This window comes from Tenrec ecaudatus, chromosome 6 (assembly GCF_050624435.1).
Source record: "Tenrec ecaudatus isolate mTenEca1 chromosome 6, mTenEca1.hap1, whole genome shotgun sequence".
Taxonomy (NCBI): domain Eukaryota; kingdom Metazoa; phylum Chordata; class Mammalia; order Afrosoricida; family Tenrecidae; genus Tenrec; species Tenrec ecaudatus.
The window spans coordinates 8,545,341-8,558,419 of NC_134535.1; the positions used below are offsets into that span (position 1 = coordinate 8,545,341).

General features: G+C 48.5%; 1 protein-coding gene across 1 annotated transcript in view; it reads left to right on the forward strand.

Annotated features, from left to right (window-relative positions):
* The first annotated feature begins 4,443 nt into the window (after positions 1-4,443).
* Positions 4,444-13,079, forward strand: part of GTPBP1 (GTP binding protein 1) — a 32,725-nt gene continuing 24,089 nt past the window's right edge. Inside the window, exon 1 of the mRNA XM_075553573.1 lies at positions 4,444-12,406. Coding sequence (XP_075409688.1) covers positions 12,215-12,406 — 192 coding nt within the window. The 5' untranslated portion in view covers positions 4,444-12,214. The remainder of the gene's footprint in view (positions 12,407-13,079) is intronic.

Genomic DNA, 13,079 nt, shown 5'->3' on the forward strand with positions numbered 1-13,079 from the left:
AGCGGCGCCGGCGTCTGGGCCGCGAGCCGCCGCGCGTCTGCCCGGGGCCGGCGGGCGAGGCGCGTGCGGAAACGAGCGGGTCGCCCGGGAGCCGGCCGCCGGGAGCCGCAGGTGTCGCCGGGGTGCTGCTCCCGGGCGCGGCTCCGTCCCCCGCCCGTGCCCCGCCCCGCCGCGGGACCGCCCAGTGAAGCCCAGTCCCCGCCTCCCCGAGCTCTGGGCCGACCTTCCGCCACAGAAGTTCTTTCAGGAACCTGGCGTCGCTGTGCCTCTGTGGGCAGTTCGTGTTTATCTACCCCGCAGGTCACGAAGCTAAAAACAGCACATCTTAATTTGGGGGGGTCGTGATTTGGAGGAAAGCGTAACAGAGGACATTGCTTTTCTGTTCATCGAGTCGCACTTCGGTCTCGCGCTTATGAGCGCCACCTCCATCATGTAACACTAGGTGATTTCAAAGCACCTAATTGGGAGACGGTGTCTAGGTAAATTCCCCACGGCCGCCCTCACAGCCTCACCCGGGTCGTATTTCAGGCGGAGCTTAAAGCCCCGCTTCGGCTCTCGGGTGTCGGGTGTCAGTTCTCTGCCGAGACCTTAACCTCTTGCTCTCCCTTGGTGGCACGAGGGTGACCACAGCTTTTTCCGCTTGCTGGAGTGCATCGTGTTCGGACTCCACGGTCTCCCCTGGGCTTAATTTCTCTCGCTCTCTTCCCTTGTAGAAGGCATCAGAGCAAATTGTCATTACCGTCCCGCTGCCTTTTTGTGGTTTTTGTTCATATGCTTGTGTGCCTCCCTTACGGCTCAGATTCGGACAACTTTGGAATCCTTTCAAGATTTTGAAACTTGTAAGCCCACCAAAGCGTTACAAGTGCATTTGTTTACATAAGCGTGGTTCGTGAGGGTTTGCCGTGCAGCGAGCACTGTTTGTTAAGCTCTTTATTAAGTGATTTGCTCACAGCTATTTTGTCTTCAGTGGTGGAGTGGTTTAAGCACTGAGCTGTTAACCCCAAGGTTGGCGGTTCAAGATCTCCTGCTGGGATGCGTGTGTCTACGCCTGTTATGATTTCCAGCTTTTGGAAGGGAGGACCTATCACAATGGTGTAAGATATGACACTAAGAGTAATTTATAATTTATTAAGGGGTCATGGGGGGGGGGAAGAAGAGCTGATACCAAGGGCTCAATAGAAAGTAAATATCTAGAAGAAAATGATGGCAATGTATGTACAAATATGCTTGATATAATTGATGTATAGATGGTTATGAGTTGTAAGAACCCCCAATAGAATGATCTTTTAATTGAAAAAAAAAAGATTTCCAGCTTCTGAAACCCACAGGGGCAAGTTCTTAATCTGTCTTGTAGTAGGGTCATTAGGAGTTGAAATTCCCTCGGTGACACAGTGAGTTTTGATCTGCTCAGTAACCACACGGCTGGCAGTTCAAACCCACTGACAACCTTACGGGAGAAAAATGAGACTCTGCTCCCGTAAAGGTTTACAGCCTCGGAAACCCTACAGCGGAAGGAGCCTTGGTGAGGCAGTGGGTTAAGTGCTTAGATTGCTGACTGCAAACTCAGTTATTCAGAACAACTGGCCTCTTGGGGACAAAGGAGGCTGGCTGCTCCTGTAAAGATTTACAGTCTTGGAAGCCCTATGCAGCACTTTACCCTTTCTATCGGGTCTCAATGTGTCAGAATCCATTTGGCACCAGTGGGTCTGACTTTGGGTCATTTGGATCCTCCAAGGCAGGTCCACAGTGGTTAAGTTCAGCTGCTAACCAACAAGTCGGTGGTTCGAACCCACCCAAAAGCTCCAGCAGAGAGAGACACTTAACAATCTCCTATTGTTAGGTCAGCCTGGTAAACCAAGTGGGCACTTCCACGGAATGAACTAGCCAGCACAGAATTACTTCAGAAGAAAGAAGCTGTCTGCTTCCTAGAGATTTACAGCCTCAGAAACCCACGGCAGTAGCCCTATAGCATCCCTGTGAGTCAGAATCAACTTATATGCGAGGTAGGCACCTCTGAGCGAGTCATTATCGACTCACAGCTACTGTGGGACAGGGTAGAATTTCGCCTGTGGGTTTCTGCGACTAACTCTTGATGGGAATACAAAGCCTCATCTTTCTCTCTTGGAGCAGCTAGTGGTTTTTGAACTGCTGATGTTGAGGTTACCAACCTAATGCATAACCACTACATCACCAGGGCTCCTTAGCTCCTGAGAAGTGGACCCAGAATTCAAACCTAGACTCTACCCTGTGGTCAGGAAAGACAGGGACTTTCCTCTAAGATGAGACTGTAGAATTTCCTTGTTTATTTCGAGAAACACTTAATTCTGAGAATATCTTTTCTGCGTAAAGCCCTATGGAAGGAAGCACATGTTGTGTTCGTCTATCAAGTGTCAGATGACCCATTCTGAACTTGAACTCTTTCTGGAAGAAAATTCTTTCTGGTAGATGCTACTAGTAGCTCCCTTAATGTTTAACGCTCATTTATTTATGTAATGGTTTTATTGACATAGAATTCACGTGTCACGTAGTTCCATCCTTTAAACATTGAGAAGAGTTCTGTAGCTCAAAATGTATTTGCAGGATCCACACAGGGAATAAACCTCCAGTGGTTTCCCTCTGACCACAAGTGAGGGATGGGAATGGCCTGTTTATCAGACAGTGTTGGAAAGATGACTGTCGTGGATTCAAATGCTAAATCTGACTTGAACAGTTAAAACCTTGTCACTTCACCTCCTTTTTGATATAATTTGTGCTTGATCTGGTTTTTAATATGTTCTGTAGTTTTTTGTGTGTTTTCCTTTCATTTTGGGGTTTGTCTTTGTTGTATTTTGTCATTGTTGGTAGCCTTCTTGAGTCTCGGTTATGTATTCTCCTATGTTTTTCAGTATATGAAACCCAGGATAGGTGAATCGATAGAACCAATAACTAGAATAAGGGTTCCTGGGGGGGGGTGTATGTTGGAGAAAGTGGGGAAGGTCAGGGGGGAGCTGATATCAAGGAGTTCAAGAAGGAAGAGGATGTTTTGAAATTAATTGTGATGGCAATTGTACAACACTGCTTGATATGCTTGAACTACGGAACGGTGTGAGGTCTAGATTAGCTCCTAATAAAATGCTCTTGGCCTAATACAATGTTAAAGCATCGGCAGTCACCACTATGATCCATTTTAGAGCATTTTCCTCTTCCTTGTACTCCTTGTTTCTAGCTCCCCACTATACAAAACCAGTGAACAGGATTTGGCCCCCAGGCTGTAGTCTGTAGACCCCGTCTCTGGCGGGTAGAGCCTTGTCTTTTTTTAGTCAAGTTAAAACATTCTCAAGGAACTGGTCTGGGTTATTCTTCTAATTCCATGTGAATTCTGAACTGATCCTCACATTTGACTTTTGTGATTAATCTGTATCAGAAGGGAAATCTTCCTCTTCATGATTTTTTTTAAACAAGTTTCATTTTCTTACCAGACAGAACTCTCAGTGGGGATGGGAGGGACCTTCTTCCTCCTCTTTTTTTTTTAATAATTGTTTTTCTTTTTTTAATCATTTTATTGTGGCTTGTACAACTCTTATCACAATCCATCCATCCATCTATTGTGTCAAGCACATTTGTACATTTGTTGCCATCATCAGTCTCAAAACATTTGTTTTCTACTTGAGCCCGTGATATCAGCTCCTCGTTTTCCCCCTCCCTCCCCACTGCCGCTCCTTCATGACCCCTTGATAATTTATAAATTATTATTATTTTTTTAACAATTTATTGGGGTTCATACAATTCTTATCACAGTTCATACATATACATACATCAATTGTATAAAGCACATCTGTACAATCTTTGCCCTAATCATTTTTTTCTCCTCTTTTCTTTTTTTACATTTTATTAGGGACTCATACAACTCTTATCACCATCCATACATATACATACATCAATTGTATAAAGCACATCCATACATTCCCTGCCCCAATCATTCTCAAGGCATTTGCTCTCCACTTAAGCCCCTTGCATCAGGTCCTCTTTTTTTTTCCCCTCCCTCCCCTCTCCCCCACTCCCTCATGTGCCCTTGGTAATTTATACATCGTTATTTTGTCATATCTTGCCCTATCCGGAGTCTCCCTTCCCCCCCTTCTCTGCTGTCCCTCTCCCAGGGAAGAGGTCACATGTGGATCCTTGTAATCAGTTCCCCTTTTCCAACCCACTCACCCTCCACTCTCCCAGCATCGTCCCTCACACCCTTGGTCCTGAAGGTAACATCCACCCTGGATTCCCTGTACCTCCAGCCCTCATATGTACCAGTGTACAGCTTCTGTCCTATCCAGCCCTGCAAGGTAGAATTCGGATCATGGTAGTTGGGGGGAGGAAGCATCCAGGATCTGGGGGAAAGCTGTGTTCTTCATCGGTACTACCTCACACCCTAATTAACCCATCTCCTCTCCTAAACCCCTCTATGAGGGGATCTCCATTGGCCGACACTTGGGCCTTGGGTCTCCACTCTGCACTTCCCCCTTCATTTAATATGATATATATATACATATATACACATACATATATACATATACACATATATACACATACATACACACACATATCTTTTTTTTGCATGATGCCTTATACCTGGTCCCTTGGCACCTCGTGATCGCACTGGCCGGTGTGCTTCTTCCATGTGGGCTTTTTTGCTTCTGAGCTAGATGGCCGCTTGTTCACCTTCAAGCCTTTAAGACCCCAGACACTATCTCTTTTGATAGCCGGGCACCATCAGCTTTCTTCACCACATTTGCTTATGCACCCATTTGTCTTCAGCGATCCTATCATGGAGGAGTGCAGTCAATGATATGATTTTTTGTTCTTTGATGCCTGGTAACTGATCCCTTTGGGACCACTCGATCACACAGGCTGGTGTGTTCTTCCGTGTGGACTTTGTTGCTTCTGAGCTAGATGGCCAAATTATTATTATTTTGTCATATCTTACATTGTCTGACATCTCCCTTCATCCGCTTTTCAGTTGTCCATCCGCCAGGGAGGAGGTTCTATGTAGATCCTTGTCATCGGTTCCCCCTTTCCACCCCACCCTCCACCCTGGGTTCCAACTTCTTGGTGAGCAGTGGAGCACCCAGGGTCCCTTCATCTAGAGCCAGGTTTTCCAAAGTGGTGATACTGCGTCCTGGGGGGCAGTGCTGGACCCATCCAGGGATCCAAGTGGGCTGCAAAAACCGGTACCTACACTTTATCCTACACTAATTATGGGCTAGAGTACAAACGTTTCTAGTTGCCAAAGGGTGCTGAGTAAATTTTTTTTTTTCTGAAAAGAGAGCAGTAAGCCAAATAAGTCTGGGAACGTCCCTTCTGATGGAGGATCTAACGAACCCCCTTCTGACCTTATTGGATGAAAATTGCCCCATAGCGTCTTCCATGGCTGTGATCTTGTTTGTTTAAACACATATCCATTCAGCAGTGTGTTAGGCCAGGTAGACTAGAGAAACAAATCCAGTGAGATTCACGTATGTGTAAGAAAGAACTTTTTATCAAGGAGTATCCTCTCAGCCCAGTCCAACTCAAGTCCATCAGTCCCTATTCAGACTCATACAACTCCATGCAAAGATGCAGAATGCAGGAAGATCACAGGCCGGAGGGTGCAGTCTTGTGGATGGATCCAGTGGCAGGGAAAGCATCACAGGGCTCTCTCAGGTCCCCACACGGCTTGTCAACAGGAAGGTGAAGGCAGAGAGAGAGAGAGAGAGAGGTTCCCAGGATCCTCCTTATGAGGCCATGCCCACCAGGAAGTATCAGGCTGTGACCTGATTGACAGGCTAGACTCCACCCCTACATGGTTATATCTTCAAGTTGACATGAAATTAAACCACCAGGAGCAGCTTCTACAGGTACCATCCAGTGGCATTGATGATGCTCTTCAAGGTGTACCACCATTCTTGCCCTCTTCTGACTTGTTCCTCCCTCATGGAAATCAACTCCCTGCTCCCTAAGACACCTCCCCTGCTCCCTAAAACACCTCCCTAGTCTTGACGTTTCCTCTGTCTATCTGATCCTATCTAGATCGTCTTAAAAGAGAATAATCCTCAAGCTCAGTAATGTTTGCACGTTAAACTATTGCTACTATTGTAAACTATTGTTTGGTTGAGAAAACTTCAAAGAAAATTTCTAGTTTAAGGCTTAAAGGTTATCTTAGGGCAATCACTTCAGGGATTTTATCTAGCCTTCACATGATTCCAACAAGTCTGGCGTCGGTGAGAATTTGAAGTTCTGTTCTGCATTTCCCCCCTTTTGATCGTGATTCCTCTCTAGCCGGGCTTCTTAAACTTTTTCCACTCTCCCTCCTTTTTGCCTGAGAAATTTGCTACAAGTCCCGCCAGACACACCTCAGATTCATACTGTGTTTGATTTTGAGGTACCATCCAGTTCTCCTTTCATGGTAAATGTGACGGTGGCTCATTGTGGTCGTTACATAATTTTCGTGTCAACTTGAAGATAGGAAAGCATAGGGTGGAGCCTAGCCTGTCAATCAGGTCACGGCCTGTTGATACCTCCTGGTGGGCGTGGCCTCAGAAGGAGGATCCTGGGAACTTCCTCTCTGTGCCTTCACCTTCCACGAGGGAACCTGTGAGAGCCCTGTGATGCTTCCCCTGCCACTGGGTCCACAAGGCTCTGCACCCACCGGCCTGTGGTCTTCCTGCATCCTGCATCTTTATTGCGTGTGGCTGTGTGAATCTGGAGAGGGATTTATGGACTATCATTGGACTTCTGAACTTGAGTTGGACTGGGCTGGGATGTTTTCCTTATCAACGATTACTTCTTGATCTAAATCTCTTTCTTTCACCTGTATGAGTGTCTCTGGACTTTTCTCTAGTCAACCGGCCCTACCACACTCGTGAACATAATTCGTCACACATTCCATGGTGGAGTTCAGGGCCATCCAGTGGGCTCTGAGTCATGGTGATCCACATACAGCAGAACGAACCCCTGCCTGATCCTGCCCCATCCTTGCAATGTCCATGTTTGAGCCCTTCCCTTGTCCTCCTATTGCGAACTCTGGCTCCTCTGTCGCTCCAGAGACCAAGTTTTGTGCCTAGTATGTCCACTTGCAAGCCTTGGAGACACAATGCTGATTACTCAATGAACTAGGAACTGGAAAAAAACCTTCTTTGTCAAGTCTCTTATGACTCATAAAGAATCCTCTAGGACAGAGTCGAACAGCTCCTGGGGTTTCTGAGATTATAAAAAATATGTATATTTTGGGAAATTTTAAAAATTAAAAAAATATATTTGAGACTGTAAAAAATATATATTTATATTTAAAGTATATGCCAAAAGTTATATTGGTATATACTTCATAAATCATCGTTCCGTAGTTAAATCATATTCAGAAGAGTTGTACAATCATCACTGTAACCAATTTCGGAACATTTTCTCCCTTCTTATACTCATGGTTGTTAGCAATCCATGCCCCGCCCCACCCCCCCCACCCCACCCCCGCCTCGCCTGCCATTCCATGACAGACCACTCATCCAGTTACCGTCTCTAGAGATTCACCTTCCCGGGGTTTCATATACATACACACAAAGCCATTTTAAAAGTGGGTAGAAAACTAACAACGATAGCAAAGTAAGACAAAAAATCCTCCACTTCCCGCTGCATTCTGCACCATAGCAAGGCTGTTCCCGTCCCTGGTCAGGGCCAGCGGGGATTCACCAGGGGCTTCATCTACATGTATTTCCCTTCACTTTTTTTGTTCAACTGAAACAACTTTAGGGTGGGCCAAACGGAGCTAAACATTTCTCTCTATCTGCTAACAGGACTATTCACATCCTTCCTAAGGTCAGAGGGGAGTCGCCAGAGACTTAATCCAGGCATGGACCCTGCAGAGGGATTTTGGGCTTCCGCTGGCATCCAGAGCCTTCTGCAAACCAGGTGTTCACAATGTGAGAATGTGAATCTGTAGGCGGCAGGCAGCCTCATCTTTCTCCCAGGGAGTGACTTCTGGCTTTGAACCACCAGCTCTGTAGTTTACAGCCCAGTGCTTAGCCCACAGCGCCACCAGGGATACTTGGAGATAAGACACAAGTGTTAAATATGTCATTACACCAATTGACTCGGACATTCCATGAAACTGTGACTAACCCTTCAAACTCACAAATCATCCGAGATATTTGTACACAAGCAGCTTCAGCGGCTACTCTTTGTGTGTGCGGCATTGTTGTAAATACACATTGTGCAACACTCGCCAATTCTGCTTTTTATCAGCGGACAACTGAGTGACAGCGATTATGGTCCATCCTCTATGCATCCCTACACACAGTGCTATGGTTCCAGCACTGCTGATCCCACAACCGTTTCCTGCCCCTTGGCCCTTGCAAGCAGGCGTGAACTCTGGTCTTTCTACCTTTGCCAGCTCTTATCTTTTCATAGGAGTCACATCATGTCAATGTGTTCCTTTGTGGTTGACTTATGTCCCTCAGTAGAATGTCTTTCAGCTCCATCCACACTGGAGCATGAACTAAGGCTTCAGTCTTCTTTCTGGCCGAGCAGTGTTGCCTTGCATGCAGCAGTTTTCCCTGGTGGCATGTATCACATGCGGCTATCCACTCATCTGCTGGTGGGCATTTTCACTGTTGTGAACAGTGCTGCAATGAAGACGACCGCACGGGTCTGTGTAGGGGGGTCTGCTTTCAGATCTTCTTGGCATGTACCCAGGAATGCCACTGCTGGGTCCCATGGCACTTCTAATTTGAGGAACTGCACCGTTTTCCATAAGAGCTGTTGGGTTTTGTAACCTCCCCAGCCATCCTGATGAGGGCTCCAGTTTCCCCACATCCTCCCCCAACATGTGCTCTTTTAAATCGTAACCAGCCGAACTAACTCACAGCCACCCTCCAGGGCAGGGGAGAACTGCCCCTGTGGGTTTCTGCGACAGTAAGGCTCGCCGGGAGTAGACAGCCTCCTCTTTTAATGCTGCTCCTGGGGGTGAAATGCTATCTCGTGGGGGCTTTGACTTGCATCTCTCTGATGGGGAACGATGCTGAGTATCTTCTCCTGTGTTTGGTGGCCTTGTCAACAGCCCCTTTGGTGAAATGTCTGTTCAAGTCATTTGCCCATTTCATGACTGGATTCTTTGTCTTTAGGTGGTTATGTTGTGGAAGTTTTAGGTATATTTTGGTGATTACGTTGTTGTTGGGTTTTTTTTTCATTTTTTGGAAACTGGCACTTTGTTCTTTTTTTTTCATTTTAAGAGTTTTATTATGATTTAAAATTTTACAGAGTAAATTTGTTTTCCATTCAACAATTCATACATTTGATTGCGGTCCCCAAGATGTACCAGCATGCATCCCACTTCTGCCCTCCCTGCATTTTACTATTATTGTTCATCCTTCTTTAATGCCTTTTCTTGCTTTCCAGAGTTTTTATCCATTAGCAAACCGTGTCCTTTTGCTTTTGTACGATTGATTATTCTAAGGCATGTGTACCTCATGTTATTCTTCCCCTTCATGCCTGTATATCTTTTGGCCGACAGCTGAGTCAGAGGAGTGAGTATAGTTCCAAGAGTGAAGAGTTGCTCAGGGCCGAAGTCTTGGGATTCCACGTCTCCGCAAGGCCAGGAAACCTGGTCTGTTTTATGATTTTAGGTTTTGTTCCACTTTGTCTTCCCACTGTACTCAGGACCCTCTTTGTGATAATCCCTTTCAGAGTAATTAGCAGTGGAGGCTAGGCACCATCTAGTTCTTCTGTTCTCAGGGCCGTGGAGGCTAAGGTTTGCTGTGGTCCATTCATCCTCTGGACTAATTGTTTTTTGTTTGTTTGTTTTTTAGTATATGTGCTGCCGAAGCGATCACACTAATTGTTCTTATCAGATATATGTTTTGCAAAGAGATTTTTTCCAGTTGGTAGCTTTTCATCTCTCCCAAGGTTGTCAGCAGACTGCTCCATCTTTTTCCTGATGGCTGGCCAGGAATGGCCAACTGCTGGCCATTTGGTTAGCAGCCAAATGCTTAACTTTTGTGCCACCAGGGATCCTATGGAGATGGTACAACCTCCTGCCATCTAGCCAATTTTGACTCATATTGACACTATAGGACAGAGTAGAACTGCCCCATAAGGTTTCTAAGGCTGTCAATCTTTATGGAAACAGATGGTCACATCTTTATCTTGCAGAAGAACCGGCAAGTTTGAACTATCTAGGTTAGAGCAGCAACCGAGTGCTCTAATCACTGTGCCATCAGGGCTCCTTAAATAGAGGATGGTGGCAGACAACTGAGTTGAGGGCATAAAGTGCTTATATAGACCACAAGAGTAGGGTGCCTTCTTGTCCCCAAATCCCAACTCTGTGTATGTTAGGTCATATTGCAATGAAAAAGAAAAGCAAGAAGAAATAGCTTATTTTCTTCTAGATCAAAAAACCAAACGCACTGCCATTAAGTCAATTATGACTCCTAGCAACCTTCTAGGACGGACTAGAACTGCCCCTGTGGGTTTCTGGGGTTTCAACTCTTTACAGAAAGCCAAGTGTTTCTCCCAAGGATTCAAACTGCTGACCTTGTGGTCGGCAGTCCAAGGTGGAAACACTACACCACCAGATCCTTAAAACCACAGGTTATTTTAAACTCTTCTTCCTCTTGCTCTCTAATCCTATAATCCAAACTCTAAATCTTCTCCGGTATGCATGGCTGAACGGGTCCTTAAGGGCGGGCCTGTGCTATTATGGAAGAAAAGGATGGTAAACAGTGGGGCATAGGTGGAATCAAGAGAGCTAATGTATTCCTCAGTGGATTTTTATCATCATGAGGCTGGCCAGCCTCCAGCAGGCACGCATTTAATAGAGTGGGCAGGTAATAGAGTGAGTTGGGGTTTCACCTTGTCTGTCCCTGAGCTCTCCCCGGGGGAACAATCTGTGGTCGGTATCAGAAGGAGATGTCAGAAGGGAGTCAGCAGTGCTTTGGGTGGGACGGACAAAGGAATCTGCTTGCGTTTAGACAGGTAGCCTCTGGGTACCTAGGGAGCAGCCGGGCACAAGGATGAGACATCTTGATGTCATCTCTCTCTCTCTCGGAACTGTGGAGATCTTTCTCCAACCAGAGCCAGTCTGCCAAGCCCTGTGGCAGAGATTAGGCCGCGTACCCTCTCGTCCAGGTCCTAAGTTTTCCACAGGTGTGTTAGCCTTCTCAAAGTCTTGCTTTTGCTTGCTTGCTGCCTGGGACCAGAGTCCAAGGACAGTATTATCAGACCTTGGCTAACCACTAACTTCACCAAGTATTGAAGGTGTAGGCTTCTCACACTATTGAAAGAGCAATGAATTTGTGCCGATGGTGTTTCTGATTGGGACTTTCCATGGGTAATGAGAATCATCCACAGGGAACTGCCCTCTCAGTCCCTAGATCTCGACATAAATGCCAGCACAAATGTCAAGTGCTTTTGACTTCTGCTTTATTTAGCTGGATGCCTTCAGTTTTTGTTGTAATTTTTGTCACTGCGCTCGCCGCAAGGGCAGTGAATAGAGAATTCTCCCTAAGGCTAGTGATTAATTAATTGCCTCGCGCTGGCTGCTATAGCATGACACCTTGTGGAATATATGGCATCGATCCTACTCTTCACATTGACTTGGCGATTGCCAGCCAGTCGGACATCCGCCTTCCAGTGACCGCCCAGAGTCAATAAGTGGCGGGTGAGGCTCATTCTGCAGTTTACAATCTCGGGGAGCGGGACCTACTCGCGATGGTTTTATTGGGCCTTGCCTGTGTCCATCATTAGAAGGCTCTCACCCCTACTGTTTTGCAGCAACATTTGGAAGCAGAGCTCCGCCTCTGGAAGCGTGAAGGGGCGGTGGGGAGGGACGTTGCCTCTAGCTCTCTCTTCATTGGCTGGATTATTTGTCAGTCATCTCTCCTCCACCCCCGTTGGCAGGAAAGCTCCAGGCCGCTGGCGTGGACCTCGCACTGCCCCTCCCAAGAAGGGAGAAAGGCGCGTGACGTTTCCGACATTTGTTGTTGGGGTTTGGGCCTCATTAATTATTCATTATCCATCGAAAGGGCTGCAGCGATTGGTGGCTGAGAGGCCTGGTCGATTGTTTGTTCGCTACTGATACGTGTTGCTCTCAACGCTGCCGGGGAAGTTTTGCATAAATTATTCCGAAGGTGGTCAGGGGCGGGGCCTCGCATAGATTAGGCAAATGAGACAAGAGAAGGAGGGAAAGCTGGCGACGAATTAGCCTAAGTTATTAAAGATGGCGGCGGAGCGGAGTCGCTCCCCGATGGACTCTCCGGTCCCAGCCTCGATGTTCGCCCCCGAGCCCAGCTTCCCGGGGGCGGCGCGGGCCGCGGCGGCCGGCGGCCGGCTCCACGGCGGCTTCGACTCGGACTGCAGCGAGGACGGCGAGGCGCTCAACGGCGAGCCGGAGCTGGACCTCACCAGCAAGGTAGGCCCGGACGGCGGCGGCGCTGAGGGGACGGGCGCCCGGCGGGCGGCGGGGTCCCAGCCATCTCCGTGGCAACGGCTGGCGGCCCAGGAGCGCGGGAGACCTGGGCGCCCGGGTCCTGTCACAGCCGGGAAGAGGCCGCAGCCGCAGAGCCCGCCCACCTGCCGGGGCGCCGCCACTCCCCGGCACCCGGGGTCTCCCGCGGTCGCTCGAGGGCCCCGGAGGCGCCCATCTGGCCGGCCACCCACTGCGATCACGACCCCGGGATCCGCCACGTGGAACCAGGGGCTCCCGGCCGGTCGCCGTCCCCGCGCGGCCCCGCCTCCCGACCCCCCCTGGCTCCCCGGGTCCCCTCCGTGAGGACTGAGTGCGGACCTCGCCCGGAGGGTCCTGGACAGCGGAGGGGGCTGGCCAGCGGGCACGGCGGGGGGGCTGGAGGGTGGCGGCCGCGGGCTCTTTCTGGTGTCCGGAATGGAAACAGAAAGTAGTCCCCTGCCTCGAGGGAGGAGGGTCGCCCCAACCCAAACTGGGAGATGGGCGTGACCGCATCCCGCCGCTGGCGGGGCCGGAGTAACGACCGAGGGCCGAGTGGAAGCGGGGCAAGGTGGGCAGCTCGCCGGACCCACGGTCTGCTTGGTTCTGTGGGAGAGGGGTCGGGTTTTGAGGTCGCTGA